The sequence below is a fragment of the Eschrichtius robustus genome, chromosome 12 (assembly GCF_028021215.1).
Source record: "Eschrichtius robustus isolate mEscRob2 chromosome 12, mEscRob2.pri, whole genome shotgun sequence".
Taxonomy (NCBI): domain Eukaryota; kingdom Metazoa; phylum Chordata; class Mammalia; order Artiodactyla; family Eschrichtiidae; genus Eschrichtius; species Eschrichtius robustus.
In genome coordinates, this window is record NC_090835.1 from 46,963,315 (window position 1) to 46,981,482 (window position 18,168).

The 18,168-nt window shown below is 46.6% G+C and overlaps 1 protein-coding gene across 2 annotated transcripts in view; it reads right to left on the reverse strand.

Annotated features, from left to right (window-relative positions):
• Positions 1-210: 210 nt before the first annotated feature.
• The window catches only part of ANO10 (anoctamin 10), a 238,650-nt gene continuing 220,692 nt past the window's right edge, over positions 211-18,168 (reverse strand). For both annotated transcript variants that reach the window (XM_068559255.1, XM_068559256.1), the window contains exon 13: positions 211-553. In XM_068559255.1, coding sequence (XP_068415356.1) covers positions 485-553 — 69 coding nt within the window. In that variant the 3' untranslated portion in view covers positions 211-484. The remainder of the gene's footprint in view (positions 554-18,168) is intronic.

An 18,168-nucleotide genomic window follows, 5' to 3' on the forward strand; every position in this document is an offset into this window, starting at 1 on the left:
TGTGCTGAAGGCAGCCCAGCGGCCCCTGCTGCGCACCCCCAGGGAAGGCCCGGCAGCAGCAGAACCTCCCGAGGACCCCTGGGGCTTCCACGCGCCTTGGAAGCGGCCCAGCCTCGAGGCTAGCCCGGCCCTTGGCTGCCCTGGCGGCTCCCCCTTCCACGACCCGGCTCGGAGCAGAGGGGCTGCTCCATCCACACACGGAAGGAGGCGTCAGGCGGGCATGAGGCCTTTAATAGCTCGGTGACCTCTGTTCCGTGGACAAAGGGTCTGTGAACATAGAGCAGGACAGAGCCAGAGAGAGGCACCTCGCTGGACGCCCCCGCCTGCCACCCCGACGGGCCGAAGGTCACTGTCAAGGCGACCCGGGGAGCTGGCGGTTCGTCCACGTGCCAGGCTGGGCAGCGGCGGCTCCAGAGCAAGGTCGGGCGGCGGGCGTGCAGGTGGGGCTCCGCGCGGGGAGGGCGCCCGCTGGCTCCGCCGGCCCTCAGGGCGCCGCCTCCTTCCCGCCTTCCCTCCAGTCCTCTTTCAGGTTCTCGGCCACGCGCTGCATCTGCTGTGGAGAGAACACAGGACACGCTGAGTCACGTGAGGCTGGGCGGCAGGAGTCCTGCCGCTCCAGTCCTGGGGCCCCGCCGCAGGGCCCAGCCGCCTGGGTGCCCTGGGTGCTGGACAACGTGCGTAGAGCTCTGCCCTAGTTACTGAACCAATGAATAACTCCTTTGGGATCTGGCTTAAAATACACAGAGGTTTTTGGTAACAGCTATTTACTTATGGAGGAAACAAGACTCTGAGCACAAACACTGCTGGTGCCCGGGTACCTGGCTGCCCCCCTTGGGAGCCCCAGACACCACGCGGGCTGCACACGGCGCACACTCCGTCCGGCTGTCGGGGAGAGGAGGCCCGTTTACAGACTGCAAGTCGAAAGCCTCTGCCTCTTGCTCCAGCCTGCTTTCCTCCCCGAAGGCTCCTTTAGGTCTGTAGCATCTCAGGAGGCCGCCGTCACTGCAGACAGTCCTCATTTTTTCTAGCCAGTTCTGCCTTCCGCAGGGCCGCGCCGAGATGGGCTCCCGGCAGCTGGCCCCGTCCATATGGGCTGCGGAGGGGCCTGCCTGGGTCTGGGGGAGCAAGGGTTAGGGGACGGCTCCTGATGGGGGAGGTGCCGAGTGGGGACGGGCTCTTCCCGCAGCCTTTGAGCGGGCGCGGGCGCGGAGAGGTGCTGACGAGCGCCCCTCAGCTGCGGGGTTTATGTGACCTTCAGCCTGACGGGACGGCAGAGATGGTGCGATTTAGTTCACAAACCTGGAGAAGCAGAGCGGCCATGCCACCCGAATCCCCCCAGAAGTTAGTTTTTGCCTCTGCAACCTTTTCCGTTACTCATGTCTCCCGTGCTCTCACGAGCCCACTTCGACTGTCAACTACTGATGTAAAATGTAGTATTTCACCCCAGATGCACTTCAGACTCTTGCAGCTGGTGTCATTTGATACTTACGAGACCTTTAAACATGTCTTATTTATGAGAGACAGAAAGGGGGTGAGGCACAGAATATGAATCTATTTCCTGATTTGACAAGTCACCGTAAGAAACTAAAAGCGAAATAAATTTAACTAAACTAGCATCAGAATGAGGATGCGATATTCCCTGGTTTGTCACAGAATCTACCAGCCACACTTGCCCTCCACACGGGGAGGACAGCCATAATGGGTTTTGACTGAAAGGAGCCTTCGAGGCTCCCTGCGAACTGCGACCAGCCCCCCGTCTACGTGTGTGGCTGTGGAGGGGGGAGCCCCTTGGCGTCAGGCCAGAGCGTCCCGCAGACCTCCCGGGAGGGGCCCCTGCCCGCAGCGGCCAGGCCGAGGGGAGCCGTCTGACGGGCCCTCTGCCCTGAATGACCCAGCCCCAAGTGACCTAGCTTTTCGGAAATGCCTCTTCTTTCAGGTCCCAGGTTGGGGGCTTGGCCCAGGCCGGGGAAGAGACTCAGAACCCACTGGGCTTGGACGACTGCCCACCCGCAGTGCCTGCCCTGCTGAGGGCAGCTCCTAAGGGCAGCGGTTCCTGGACGTCACGGGCTCGTCTATACTTAACTGCACTGCTGGAAGCAAAGGTAGGAACTGCGGCAGGGACCGCCCCCCCGCCCCTGGCCTCTGATGCAGTCTACACGGGAGCTCCTGTCTCCACTCGCGCCCTTTCCTCGCCTGTCCTGGAGCAAGGCTGCTTCTGAAGCTGACGAGTGACAGGCCCCCAGGCCTCTGGGTCGGGCCAGCCCTACTCCACCCACCGGCCGCCCCGTGGCTGGTCCCTCAAGGCTCGATCTGCCTCGCGGAGCTCTGTGATCCCCAAAGGCAACGTGGCCCGTGGGGGGGCGGGAAGGCTTCTGCCCCCACGACCTCTACCTGGCCTTCCTCAGCACAGTGCCGAGGCCCTGGGAAGTGGCGGGGAGCTGGGGCTCGGCCTGTCTTCCTGTGTCTCCTGTATCCCCTGGCTGGACACGCTGCACAGGGGGCAGGACCAGAACTTAAGACCTGTAGCTAAAGCCCAAAGAAAAACCCCAGCAGCTAAAAGGAAACAAACTGCAACGGCCCCCCTGCCTGAGGTGAAGAGTTCAGCTGGATCTGAGGTCGGTGGGCGACGCTCCAACCTTTCCTGCACAAACGGGGCAGGCCTACTTGGTTCCTGCCTGAAAGATGGGGTCAGATGCCATCTGGCCTCGAGACAGCTTCTCCTGGGTCAACCGGCCGCTGCCCACTGCTCTTGGGTCTGGATCCCCTCAGTGTGCGGTCATGTAGCTTGTAATGAAACTGCCCCCCGCCCCAGCGAAGCTTCCCACATCCTCGCCTACTGGTGAAGTGGCGGGCATTGGCAGAATTAACTCCAGAAGCACAAAATTGCTGCTCTGAAGGAACCCTGATGATCATTTGGTCCTGTGGTCACTTAAGGGTCCTGAGACCTTGTTAAATGCAGACTCTTGGTCCCTCCCCGGGATGCTAAGATGCTGTCCTGCTGGCTTGTAGAGGGACCCAGGACTCTCTGAACTTTTAGCAAGCCCTCGAAGTTTCTCCGTGGACAAACCCAGGGCGGGGAGTCACCGGTTTGCTCTCTGCCGTCTTTCACCAGCACGCAAGCTGGAGTCGCGGGCCACGCTGGGCAGACCCAGGCCACCGTGCGTGCTCTGGCCGGGGGGGGGGGGGGGGGGGGGGTGGTGCCGTCCGCTCAGGGCCTCACGCTGCCTCCGGCAGCTCAGCTCTTTGGCATCTTCTCTTTAGCTGCCCTGCCTGGAGGGTGGGGTGGGAAGGAGCGGCAATATCCCCTTGAAAAAACTGCCTTCTCTGGGGATTCTTAAATCAAAACCTTATTAAAAAGACAAGCAGGATAAAAGTCCTGACTTCTTCCCCATAAAAAGCACCAGAATGAAGAGAGAACGAAATTTTCCTCAACTCATGATTCATTAAAACACTCAACGCTCCAAATTACTCTTTAAAAAGCACAGACTGATTTTTGGCATCATCATTAGCAATGATTGTACAGGCAGACCTTGTTTCATTGTACTTCACAGAAATTGAGTTTTTTACAAATTGAAGGTTTGTGGCAATCCTGTGTTGAGCAATTCTATTGGTGCCATTTTTCAAACAGCATTATTTTTAAATTAAGGTATGTACATTGTTTTTTATAGACATAATGCTACTGCACACTTAATAGACTATAGTACAGTGTAAGCATAACTTTCATATACGTTGGAAAACCAAAAATTCACATGACTCGCTTTATTGCAGTGGTCTGGAACCAAACCCAGGGTATCTCGGAGGTCTGCCTGTAACAGGAACCGAATTACCAAGAGTGCTGGCCAAACATGCAGCTTAACCTGAGAGAGGGTGAGTAAGCAGATCCCTTTTTCCCTGTGGAGAAGTACAGAAATGTGTTCTGAGACCTGCAGTGCTTCCCACAGTCCTCACACGGGGCGTCATCCTCCCGGGCTGGTAGCAGAGACTCTCCCTCGCTGAGCCCAGAATCAGTTTTGGGATCCTTTTACTCACATCGCTCAGGAAATCAATTGATTACAGTATTGCCCAATTTTCAATCTGTTAGCAGCTATTCCATTACTCCTTCCCCCAAAGCAACAACCACCTGCCCAGAAGGACTCTGTCTGGGCAGGTCTTGGCTGAGGACAGGCCAAACCTGTGCATTCATCTCTTCCTGTTTGTTTGCTAGAGGGCTCCAGTCTCTCTGAGTGCAGAGCTCAGTGGCCGGAGCCAGGCTGAGGGCCTCTGCGGCCAGGCCATCCCACGACAGCAGCTCAAACATGAACTGGGCTCTCAGGTCAGTTCAGCTCAGCAACAGCACCTGGGGGACCAGGGTCCCTGAGTCCCGCCAGCCTCAGGTGCGCAGCCCTGGTGACAGCACTGCCATCACCCGTCCCTACTTCCCCTACCCCACTCCGTTCGGATTTAATGGGCGGGGGTGTGGCCTGGGGGTTAGCAGAGCTCCCCTGGGTGGTTCTAGCGCACAGCTGGGGTGGAGAACCACTGCCTGGAAGGAAGCCCCTTCCACAGTGGGCGGGGCCGGCGGGAGAGGGCGCTTCCCTCGTGCACAGCTGTGCCCTCCCTCCCCATCCACCCCGGCAACCACAAGCATGTCTCCTCTATCCCGTCCCTTGTTTGAGGTCATGTACTCAGAGTCAGGGCAAAATTAAGCAAGGGTCTGGCAATTCAGGTGAAAAGGGAAGTAGAGAATGGGCCTTTTGAAGTACCGCATTTTCACAAAGACGATTTTTGTCTGTTAGAGCTAGAGGAAAGTCCCTCAAACAAGCAGCAGGCTGAACACGTTCGGAAGTAACAGTTAAAAACTCCAGGTCTGTCCTGGGCCTGGCGAAGCCATCAGGCTCTGACGACCCCAAGCAGTGGGTGGAGGGGCAGCACCAGCGGGGAGTTACATCCACTTCCTCTCCCGCTGGAGGGGTTGGTTCCTAAATGTAGAAGTGTGAGATTTGCTGACACCCAAACAGGCCAGCGCTCTGAATCCCTCACCTCCCACCCCGGCCAACTTTTCTCCCAGTCATCCCCATCTCAGGGACCACTACCAGCTGGCTACTCGGACCCAAACTGCAGACGTCACCCTGGATGACTCTGCCCCTCCCCGTCGGGTCCTGGCGACTCCACCTGCCAAGCACACCCCATTCCTCCCATCTCCTACCTTAGGGCTGTCATCCCCGCTACACCGAAACCACCTCCCAAACCTTCCCACGCTTGTGCAAACGCAGCCCAAGCCACGTTGTAAAACAGGGGACCAGAACATGCCACTACAGGGGTTTCCCAAAGACTCGAGACGGAAGCTCAAGCCTCCGCTTTTCTCTTACAGCCCCGCTGCCTCCAGTCCAGCTCCTTCCCGCAGGCTCCTCACCATCTGCCTCGCCTGCCCTGCCCCTGAGCTTTGCTCCTCAGCCTGTCTTCCCCCAGAGAAGCCGTCCCAAATCACGTACCGCAGAGGAGTCTCCCGTCACCGTCACATCCCTCTATTTTTTTTTATTTTTTATTTTTTATTTATTTATTTATTTATTTTAAATGAATGTACTTTTATCTTTTTTTTTTTTTTAATTTTATTTATTTATTTATTTATTTATTTATTTATGGCTGTGTTGGGTCTTCGTTTCTGTGCGAGGGCTTTCTCTAGTTGCGGCAAGCGGGGGCCACTCTTCATCGCGGTGCGCGGGCCTCTCGCTATCGCGGCCTCTCCCGTTGCGGAGCACAGGCTCCAGACGCGCAGGCTCAGCAATTGTGGCTCACGGGCTTAGTCGCTCCGCGGCATGTGGGATCTTCCCAGACCAGGGCTGGAACCCGTGTCCCCTGCATTGGCAGGCAGACTCTCAACCACTGCGCCACCAGGGAAGCCCGACATCCCTCTATTTTAATTCCTGCACTCCACTCAGACCATCTGGTTTTTAATTGTCTATGTGAATTTTTTTTTTTTTTCTGCTTTAAACGTTCTATCCCACCTAGCACCTGGTCTCCTGACTCTACCCCCAGGGCCTGCAAAAGCTCCGGCACCAAGTGGGTGCTGCACAGATGCCTGTGGAAGAGCAACCAAGCACGGCTCCAAGCCTACAGCAGCCAGAGAGGTGACAGCTCAGCCGGTAATCTCATCAAGACCAACACGGACAGGTAAAGCTCCCTTCTCGTGGTGCGTAAATGAGACGCATTCATGTTCTAGAAGTCAGCGTCACTTTCTGGACCATAAATGTGCCAGTCACAGGTATAGGATCATAGGAAACACACCGTAACATGGGCTGTATGTCAGAAGTTTCAGGAGTTTGGAGTTCCAGACAGTTCCCTGCCCTGGTAACAGTGCAGACCTGGGTCCAGCCCCTCAGGATGTCACCCAGTGGAGACAGGAATCTCAGCCCCCCAAGCCCTCAGGGGTGGCTCTGGTAAAGGGAAGGTGGTGTGCAGGTAGAGCTGGGTGGAAAGAAGATGACAGGGGAAAGTCAAGGGCCACCAGGAAAGTTGCCGGATCATCAGCTTGGTCCCGGGTGGAAACCAAGACTCCTCTAAGAAGGTCCAAACCCAGCTCCCAGACCTGGTGGCCAGGCCCAGCTTGCCCAACCAGTGAGATGCCAGTATCCACAAGTTCATTAACTGCATGAGCTGATCCTGGGGAAGATAAATGTCAGTTCAACTTAAAAAAAAAAAATAATGTCTACTTCTTAAATCATCTTTTGGGAGGAGGAGATCAAGATGGCAGGGTAGAAGGATGTGGAGCTCACCTCCCCCCAACAAATATGTCAAAAATACATCTACAACTGGAACAATTCTCACAGAACACCAACTGAAAGTGCTAAAGAAAAAGCAGAGGAAGCAGTCCCAATTGAAAGAAAAAGAGAAGTCGCCTGAAAGAACAAACAGTGAATACCAACTGAATACCAACTGAAAGCGGGCAGAAGATCTCATACAACTAAAGCTGTAAGAAAGATCCCCATGTAACCTGGTACGACTAAAGGGAAAAAAGGGGGGGAATCAAGGTGGGACCTGTGCCCCTGGGAGGGAGCCATGAAAGAGGAATGGTTTCCTTACCCTGGGAACCTCCTTCTCCGGCTGGGAGCTCAGCCAGGACAGATAGATAGGTGGCTGCAGGGGCCTGGAATTTGCCCAAGAGGAGTGTGCACAGGCTGGCTTGCTTCCAAGCAGGATAGAGAGGAACCGACACTGACTGCTGCCACGTCACCACACTTCCCAGCCCAAGACACGCACTTACTGGTGTGTGCAGTGCCTGGGTGCTGAAACTCGGGCTTCAGCGGACAGACTCGAGGAGAGGACTTGGTTTGGCTATTTGGACATAGCCCGAAGGGCCTAGGATGTGGTCCAGGCCACAAATGGGGGGGTGTGTGGGACAGAGCGTGGGTCCGTCATGGAAGCCTCATTCGCACCATGCTCACAGCGGGCACGGCTTCCGGAGCTCCCACTTTGTGAGTGTGCACGTGCCAAAGGCAGGCAGAGCTGACGCGTGCGCTCTTGCAGTAGAGACTGGGCCGATTTTGTGCATGTGCACACCAGGTGGGGGGTGGTGTCACGGAGTTGCCTGTCCCAGCAAACAGGTCCTGCAGAGGAACACCCAGCGGCTCCTTTCCAGGGGGAGTGCTCCAGTCTCACCTACCTCACACTGCAGCTTAGAACCGGACCTGGGGCTTTTACTCCAACAACTGGGGAGCAAGCCCTACCCCCGACAGGGCTGTGACAACCAAAGAGGAAGCCCTACCCAATATCCAGTGCAGGCTCTGGTCACCACAGCACCAAACACACCCTTTATCAAGGGGACAGTGGCCAGCACGCTCTGAGCAAAGTCATGGCAGGTATCCACACCAAATACAGCCCTTGCATCAAAAATATTGGACTTACACAGTCTACAAAGGGATGCTCCCACATACAAACAGCCTTTCAAGACCACAGTACGTAACTGTTTCTCCTAAACTCTTAGCGTAAGAGAAATGAAAGTAAAATGACAAAGCAGAGGAAGTACTCCCAATTAAAGGAAAAAGAGAAGTCCCTGAAAGAAAAAACAAACAGTGAAGCAGACCTCTCCAGTCTACCGGACCCCTGAGTTCAAAAAGGACGTAGTAAAAATGCTGAAGGAATTAAGAAAGACTATCGGTAGAAATGGAGATCACTGTAACAAGGAACTAGAAACCATAAAGAGACAATGAAAATCAGACAACTCAATTGCCAAGGTAAAAACTGAGCTAAAGGCAATAAATAGCAAACTAAATAATGCAGAAGAACGAAAAGTGATCTGTAAGGTAGAATAACAGAAGTCACCCAAACAGAACAGCAGACAGAAAGACAAATGAAAAAAATGAAAGCAACATACGAGACATATAGGATAATACAAAGCATGCCAATCTACACATAATAGGCATTCCAGAAGGCAAAGAAAGGGAAAAGTGGATCAAGATGTATTTGAAGAAATTATGGCTGAAAACTTTCCAAACCTAAAGAAGGAAACAAGATATCCAGGTACAAGAAGTACAGAGAGTCCCACACCAAGACGTATCATAATTAAAATGGCAAAAGTTATAGAGGATTCTAAAGGCAGCAAGAGAAAAAGAGTCAGTTACAAGGGAACCCCCATAAGGCTATCAACTGATTTCTCTACAGCAACATTGCAGGCCAGAAGGGAGTGGCAAGCTCTAATCAAAGTCCTGAAAGGGATAAATCTGCAACCTAGAATACTCTACCCAGCAAGATTATCATTTAGATTAAAAGGAGAGAGAAAGAATTTCTCAATCAAAAACTAAAAGAATACAGCAATACTAACCCTATCCTAAAAGAAATATTGAAAGGTCTTCTTTAAATAGGGAAGAAGCAAGAACCTATAAGAAAGGAGAAGATCACAATAGGAAAGGCAAATATATAAAAGGATTGAAGGTCAGTTAAATAAGCCAGTACATAGATTAAAAAAATTTTTTTTTAATTTTGTGAATGCGATTACAACTATAAGGAACAGCAAATGGATAAACATGACGATGTAAAATGGACATCAAAATGTGGAGGGTGGTAGGATAATGTACATCTTTTAGAATGCAGAGCTTGCATGACTATCAGTCTAAAGCAAGTAGTTATAGTTATGGGTTACCATACTTGAAAACCAGGGTAACCACAAATTAAAAACATACAATAACAGAAACATAGATCAATGGAACAAGATAGAAAGCCCAGAGATAAACCCAAGCACCTGTGGTCAACTAATCTACGACAAAGGAGGCAAGGATATACAATGGAGAAAAGACAGTCTCTTCAATAAGTGGTGCTGGGAAAACTGGACAGCTACATGTAAAAGAATGAAATTAGAACACTCCCTAACACCATACACAAAAATAAACTCAAAATGGATTAGAGACCTAAATGTAAGACCGGACACTATAAAACTCTTAGAGGAAAACATAGGAAGAACACTCTTTGACATGAATCACAGCAAGATCTTTTTGATCCACCTCCTAGAGTAATGGAAATAAAAACAAAAATAAACAAATCGGACCTAATGAAACTTCAAAGCTTTTGCACAGCAAAGAAAACCATAAACAAGACGAAAAGACAACCCTCAGAATGGGAGAAAATATTTGCAAACGAATCAACGGACAAAGGATTAATCTCCAAAATACACGAACAGCTCATGCAGCTCAATATTAAAAAAACAAAACAACCTAATCCAAAAATGGGCAGAAGACCTAAATAGACATTTCTCCAAAGAAGACATACAGATGGCCAAGAAGCACATGAAAAGCTGCTCAACATCACTAATTATTAGAGAAATGCAAATCAAAACTACAATGAGGTATCACCTCACACCAGTTAGAATGGGCATCATCAGAAAATCTACAAACAACAAATGCTGGAGAGGGTGTGGAGAAAAGGGAACCCTCTTGCACTGTTGGTGGGAATGTAAACTGATACAGCCACTATGGAGAACAGTATGGAGGTTCCTTAAAAAACTAAAAATAGAATTACCATATGATCCAGCAATCCCACTACTGGGCATATACCCAGAGAAAACCATAATTCAAAAGGACACATGCACCCCAGTGTTCACTGCAGCACTATTTACAATAGTCAGGTCATGGAAGCAACCTAAATGCCCAACGACAGACGAATGGATAAAGAAGATGGGGTACGTATATATAATGGAATATTACTCAGCCATAAAAAGGAACGAAATTTGGTCATTTGTTGACACGTGGATGGACCTAGAGACTGTCATACAGAGTGAAGTAAGTCAGAAAGAGAAAAACAAATATTGTATATTAACGCATATATGTGGAACCTAGAAAAATGGTACGGATGAACCGGTCTGCAGGGCAGAAATTGAGACACAGATGTAGAGAACAAACGTATGGACACCAAGGGGGGAAAGCAGCGGGGGGGTGGTGGTGGTGGTGTGATGAATTGGGCGATTGGGATTGACCTGTATACACTGATGTGTATAAAATTGATGACTAATAAGAACCTGTTGTGTAAAAAAATAAATAAAATTAAATTTAAAAAAAACCATACAATAGACTCACAAAAACCAGTAAGAAAAGAACTCAAGTGTAATACAAAAGAAAGTTATCAAACCACAAAAGGAAAAACAAAAAGAAGAAAGGAACAAAGAAGAAATACAAAATCAACTGGAAAACAAGGTTTAAAATGGCAATAAATACATACCTATCAATAAATTATCTTAAATGTGTATGAACTAAACACTCCAATCAAAAGACATAGAGTGACAGATTGGATAATAAAACAAGAACCTACAACATGCTGCCTACAAGAGATCCACATAGATTAAAAATGAGGGGATGGAAAAAGATATTTCATGCAAATGGAAACAACAAGAAAGCGAGGGTCGCAATACTCATAGCAGACAAAATAGACTTTAAAACAAAGGCCATAAAGAAAGACAAAGAAGGACACTATAAAATGATGAAAGGATCAATACAAGAAGAGAATATTATACTTGTTATAATATTCTTGTTATTAATATTATATAATATAAATGCATCCAATATAGGAGCACATAGATACATTAAAACAAATACAAACATTAAAAGGAGAAATTGATGGGAACACAATAATAGTGGGAGATTTTAACACTCCACTGACATCAGTGGACAGATCTTCCAGGCAGAAAATCAAAAAGGAAACAAAGACTCTAAATGACACAATAGAACAGTTAGACTTAATTGATATCTACAGGACCTAAGTCTAAAAAAACCAGAATACACCTTGTTTTCAAGTGCACATGGAACACTCTCTAGGATGGACTACATACTAGGGCACAAAACAAGCCTCAACAAATTTAAAAGGATAGAAATTATTTCAAGCGTCTTCTCTGACTACAATGGCATGAAACTAGAAATCAACCAGAGAAAGAGAAATGAGAAAAAAATAGACTACATGGAGACTAACCAACATGCTACTAAAAAACCAATGGGTCAGTGATGAAATCAAAGAGAAAATCAAAAAATACCTTGAGACAAATGACAATGAAAACACAACCATACAAAATCTATGTGATGCAGCAAAAACAATCCTAAGAGGGGAAGTTCATAGTGATACAGGCCTTCTTCAAAAAAAACAAGAAAAATCTCAAATAAACAACCTAAACTACTACCTAAAAGAATTAGAAAAAGAAGAAGAAACAAAACCGAAAGTCAGCAGAAGGAAGGAAATAATAAAGATCAGAGAAGAAATAAAAGAGATTAAAAAAATGGAAAAAAATCAATAAAAAACCAAGAGCTGTTTTTTTGAAAGGATAAACAAAATCAACAAACCTCTGGCCACCAAGGCTCATCAGGAAGAAAAGAGAAGAAGAAAGGCTCACCACAAAGAAAAGAGAGGAACCAAATAAATAAAATAAGAAATGAAAGAGGAGAAATAAGAACTGATACCACAGAAATTCAAAAAACCATAAGAAATCATATGCCAACAAAATAGACAACCTAGGAGAAATGGACAAGTTTCTTGAAACATGCAGTCTGCCAGAACTGAATCAAGAAACAGATAATTTGAACAGATTGATCATTAGAAATGAAATAGAATTTGTAATTTTAAAAACTCCCTGCAAACAGAAGTCCAGAACTGGATGGCTTCACTGGGGAATTCTACCAAACATACAAAGAAGAACTCATACCTGTTCTTCTCAAACTCTTCCAAAAGACTGAAGAGGAGGGAACGCTCCCAAAGTCATTCTATGAAGCCACCATCACCCTGACATCAAAACCAAAGATACTACCAAAAAAGAATATTACAGGCCAATATCTCTGATGAATATAGATGCAAAAATCCTCAGCAAAATATTAGCAAACAGAATCCAATGACACATAAGAAGGATCATATGCCATGATCAAGTTGGATTCATTCCAGGGTCACAAAGATGGTTCAAAACACAAATCGATCAATGTGATACACCACATCAACAAAAGAAAAGTAAAAAACCACATGATCATCAATAGATACAGAAAAAGCATTTGATAAAATTCAACATCCATTCATGATAAAAAAATCTCACCAAAATGGGTATAGAGGGAACATATCTCAACATAATAAAAGCCATTTACAACAAACCCATAGCCAATATAATACTCAATGGTGAAAAGTTGAAAGGCTTCCTGCTAAATTCTGGAATGAGACAAGGATGTCCACTCTCACCACTTCTATTTGACATAGGATTGGAAGTCTTAATACAGTAATCAGATAAGAAAAAGAAATAAAATGGGAAGAGGTAAAATTGTCATTGTATGCAGACGAAATGATACTCTATATAGAAAACCCTAGAGACTCCACACAAAAACTATTAGAACTAATAAATGAATTCAGCAAGGTAGCAGGATACAAGAACAATATACAGAAATGTGTTGCATTTCTTTATACTGACAATGAAATATCAGAAGTAGAAAGTAAAAAACAATTCCATTTAAAATAGTGTCCACCCCTACCCCCCGCCAAAAAAAAAAACCTAGAATAAACCTAACCAAGGATGTGAAAGACCTATATGCTGGAAACTGTAAAACACTGATAAATGAAATTGAAGATAATCCAAAGAAATAGAAAAATATCCCCTGCTACTAGATTGGAAGAATTAATATTGTTAAAATGGCCACAAAACCCAAAGCAATCTACAGATTTTATGTGATCCTTATCAAATTACCCATGACATTTTTCACAGAAGTAGAACAAATAATCCTAAAATTTATATGGAACCACAAAAGACCCAGAATTGCCAAAGCAATTCTGAGGGAAAAAACAAAGATGGAGGCATAACTCTCCCAGACTTTAGACAAAGTCTAAAAGCTACAGTAATTAAAACAGCGTGGTATTGGCACAAAAACAGGCACATAACATCAATGGAACATAATAGAGAGCCCAGAAATAAACCCACACACCTAGTCAATTAATCTTCAACAAAGGAGGCAAAACTATACACGGGAGAAAAGACAGCCTCTTCAGCAAGTGGTGTTGGGAAAGCTGGACAGCCACATGTAAGTCAGTAAAGTTAGAACACACCCTTACACCACGCACAAAAATAAACTTGAAATGGCTTAAGTACTTAAATATAAGACATGACACCATAACGCTCCTAGAAGAGAACGTAGGCAAAACATTCTCAGACATAAATCGCAGTAAAATTTTCTTAGGTCAGTCTCCCAAGGCAAAAGAAATTTTAAAAAAAGAAAAAAAAAGGGATCTAATCAAACTTATAAGCTTTTGCACAGCAAAGGAAACCATAAACAAAATGAAAAGATAACCTACAGACTGGGAGAAAATATTTGCAAACAATATGACTGACAAGGGCTTAATTTCCAAAATACACAGACAGCTCATGCAACTCAGTATCAAAAAAACAAACAACCCAATCAAAAAATGGGCAGAGGACCTAAATAGACATTTCTCCAAAGAAGACATACAGATGGCTAGCAGGCACATGAAAAGATCCTCCATATAGCTAATCATCAGAGAAATGCAAATCAAAACTACAATGAGGGGACTTCCCTGGTGGCGCAGTGGTTAAGAATCCGCCTGCCAATGCAGGGGACATGGGTTCAAGCCCTGGTCCGGGAAGATCCCACATGCCACGGAGCATCTAAGCCCGTGTGCCACAACTGCTGAGCCTGTGCACCACAACTACTGAAGCCCATGCACCTAGAGCCTGTGCTCTGCAACAAAGAGAAGCCACTGCAATGAGAAGCCCACGCATCACAACCAAGAGTAGCCCCCCTGCTTGCCGCAACTAGAGAAAGCCTGTGCGCAGCAACAAAGACCCAACACAGCCAAAAATAAATAACTAAAATAAATAAAATTAAAAAAAAAAAACTACAATGAGGTGTCACCTCACACTGGTCAGAATGGCCATCATTAAAAAGTCTACAAATAATAAATGCTAGAGAGGGTATGGAGAAAAGGGAACCCTCCTACGCTGCTGGTGGGAATGTAAATTGGTACAGCCACTAGGGAAAACAATATGGAGGTTCCTTAAAAAACTAAAAATAGAGATGCCATATGATCCAGCAATCCCACTCCTGGGCATATATCTGGAGGAAACCATAACTGGAAAAGATACATGCACCCCAATGTTCACAGCAGCACTATTCACAATAGCCAAGACATGGAAGCAACTTAAATGTCCATCAACAGATGAATGGATAAAGAAGATGTGGTACATATATATAATGGAATACTACTCAGCCATAAAAAAGAATGAAATAATGTCATTTGCAGCAACATGGATGGACCTGGAGATTATCATACTAAGTAAATCAGAATAGACAAATACCATGTGATACCACTTATATGTAGAATCTAAAATATGACACAAATGAACTTATCTATGAAACAGAAACAGACTCACAGGCATAGAGAACAGACTTGTGGTTGCGAAGGAGGGGGAGTGGAGGAGGGATGGAGTGGGAGCTTGGGATTAGCAGATGCAAACTATTATATATAGGATGGATAAACAACAAGGTCTACTGTATAGCACATGGAACTATATTCAATACCTTGTAATAAGCCATACTGAAAAAGAATCTGAAGCTGTACACCTGAAACTAACACAATATTGTAAATCAACTGTAGTTTAATAAATAGATTTTTTAAAACATCACCTTTTGAGCCTGTGTTCTCCGCATATTATTTGGGTTTCAGATTGAAATTTCCAAAAGTTAAAGGCACTTCAAAAGAAAACTTCGCAGTTATTTTGAGAATGCAAATTACTTTCAGTTGAGAGTGAGGGCCCCTGCAGAAGCCGGAGGCTTGCTTCTCAACCACCTTCAGGTGTGCACTTGTGCTGACGCTGCTGGAGCAGGGAGCCGTGCGCATCTGATTTAGCTACAGCCGATCAGGGCTGTGAAAATCATTACAGATCTGCCAATGCTACGGGCCACAGAGGTGCACAGGTGGCTGCAAGGCACTAACAAAAGATGACAAAGCAAAACTGAGGAGAGGCTGACCCACGTCCCTGGGTTTGGGAACCATTATTAGGAACAAAAAGCCCTCATCAGAGCTGCTCATCACCGCTGTCCTTTCATACTCTACCAGTGGGTGCTAATATTTTCTCCAAGTTATGGGCACCCTACATGTGATCCTTCCCATTTATCCAAAATCCACACGAAATCACTAAGTGATAAGTCTAACAAACCCCTCCTTGGGCTCCCCGGGCCTTAGCGTGAGGTGGACACACTCCCTACAGATTGTTTCCTGCAGGCTGTGGGGCTCAGGCAGTGTCCCTGAGTCCCTGTGCTTCATACACGTTCCTCTGTGCCAGCTTCATGGGAGTCTTGGTTACTGACCTCCCCCCTCCCCATTTCCTGCACTTCTAACCAAGCTCGTATGTCAAAACCTCTTTTTTCCTCCTGCTTTGTTGATATAACTTTTAATGTCTGTTACATTCTATTACCTGCATGTAACTTAATTTACAGTGACCACCACTTACGTTACATACTAGGCGCTGTTCCAAACTATACATATACTAACTCATTTGCTCCTTGTAACTGCCCGATGAGAGGCACGCCATTATCAACAATTTAAAGATGAAACTGAGGCACAGGGAGGTTGAGAAACCTGCCCGAGGTCACACAGCTCAGAGGAGGTTTGAGCCCAGGCCATGTGGCTCCAGAGCCCAGGCTGCTTACCTGCGGCTGCCCAGCCCTTGCCTGATGGTGCGTCCCGACTCTGTGCTGGTTTTGGACTATTATAACATCATCACCCCATCATCCACTGGGTTCACCTGTGCTGTGAGATTCGGATGTGGATGGACCACACTTCCATCCTGTGAAGGTTTGCCTGTATTTTGGAAATTCTTGGTGAGGCTGAAATCTTGTCCTGTCCCACCTGGCTCAGACTTTTTTCTGCTTCAGCTAAATCTCTAAACCAAGGGAATCTGGCCCTAGAACACACTATGTTTACCCTATTCTGACCTTTAAGCACAAATTTAAGCAAGATTTTAAAAGTTGCCTAAAATTCTGGAAAGGAAGTTTAAGAGTTAATTTAAAAAAAAACACACAGAAATCCGTTTGAGTATGTTTTAAAGAAAGGCTTCTAAAGAAAGGCAAAGAACAAGAAAGTGTGGAAAATGTAGTGGGAAAGTTAGGTGGCAAAATCACAAGCACTTGAACAGCTAAAACATGGAAAAGCAAGCTAGTGATGGGTGAACAGCTTAAGAGAGCAACTCCAACAGAGGGAAATGTAAAGAATGAGCAAACCTAAACCTGGCAACACAGTGCAATTTACTAAACACATAAAGAGGGAGTAGAAATGTTCATGAATTATCCAAGAACCAGGAAGGTTATGATCAGCGACATCTCCTTTACTAGATGAGGAGAGAAAAGTGGTAACGGATGCTGCTTAAAAGGCAGCTGAGTTGAACGGATGTAATTTGGAAACATCCAGATACGAGAGTGGAGAATAAGAGTTGTGGGCCCTGGAGGGCCTTGAGGACATCCACAAAGGGGGACAGTAGAGCAGTGGCTCAAGGCCAGGCTTCGGCTGACGGTGCCTTAACCCTGGCCACTCAGGGGCCCAGAGCAGTTGGTCCCACCATGTAGGATCAGGTCAGAAGGCAGATGGAATTTGTAAAAGAGAAGTGTAACTGGAAATAAAAAGAATCAGTGTCCATAAGATCAAAAACAAGCTATGACTAATCATAAGGAAATAAAAATAATATAAATATAAAATATAAATATATATTCCACAATTAATACTTCTGGAACATCACATCATGTAATGTGCATTGCGACGACAAAAGAAGGTGACAAAGGCAAGAGCGACATGACAGGGATGGCCCGAGATGGCAGGACAGAAAAGACAGACAAAGGTGACACCAATTCTGCGTAAGAAAGGGAAAAGAGCATTTCGTATTTTGACAAGTATTCATGTAAAAATAGTATAGTGATCAGTTTACCCCCAAATCAGCGGACTAATGACTAAGTTTCTTTTAAAAATTGAGTTACTTTTTTAAAGGCATCACACAGTGTAGTAACTAGATCTCTAGGTGTGATGTTACTTTGAAAACTGAAATGCAGGAGGAAATCCTCCGTCCAGGTTCTGCTACAATATGGTCCTGGGCCGTCTATCAGAAGAGAGAGGTTGACAATCTGATCTGTTACCATCAGCCCATGATACTGACACATCCATTGATGCTACCAGGACACTAACCCAGTTGTTCAGATCATCCAGATGACCAACAGCAGCTGTTCTGCAGGAAGTGCTTCCTGGACAAGACTTTCACAGCATCAGATGCTCAGGAACCAGCCTCCTCTTGATCTGAATGCAGGCAGAGGCCTGGGAGGAAGGGTGTGCTGGGCCTGCAAGATACCCCTCCCTTCCTGTCTGGAAGCCTGGGAGCCAAGGACGGAGGCAGCGTTCTCCTGCAGCACGAGTTTGTCGAGGTCAGGAAGCCCCGTGTGTAGCACACAGGTCACTCGGGTTACTTGGGAGATGAGACCCAGAGGGGTCTGTAACCAGCCAAATCTGCGACAATGATCTTGGTCAATCCTCATCTTTAATGTGTCCTAAGTTGACGGGCGAGAACACTCCAGGGCTCAGGGTTCAGGCTGGGGGACGGGATGTGAACAGGCACCGACACAGAGGGATAACAGGCACCAACCCACAAGGGGCGGCTCCAAAGAAACCCCCCCCCCAACAAGGCTCCTTCAG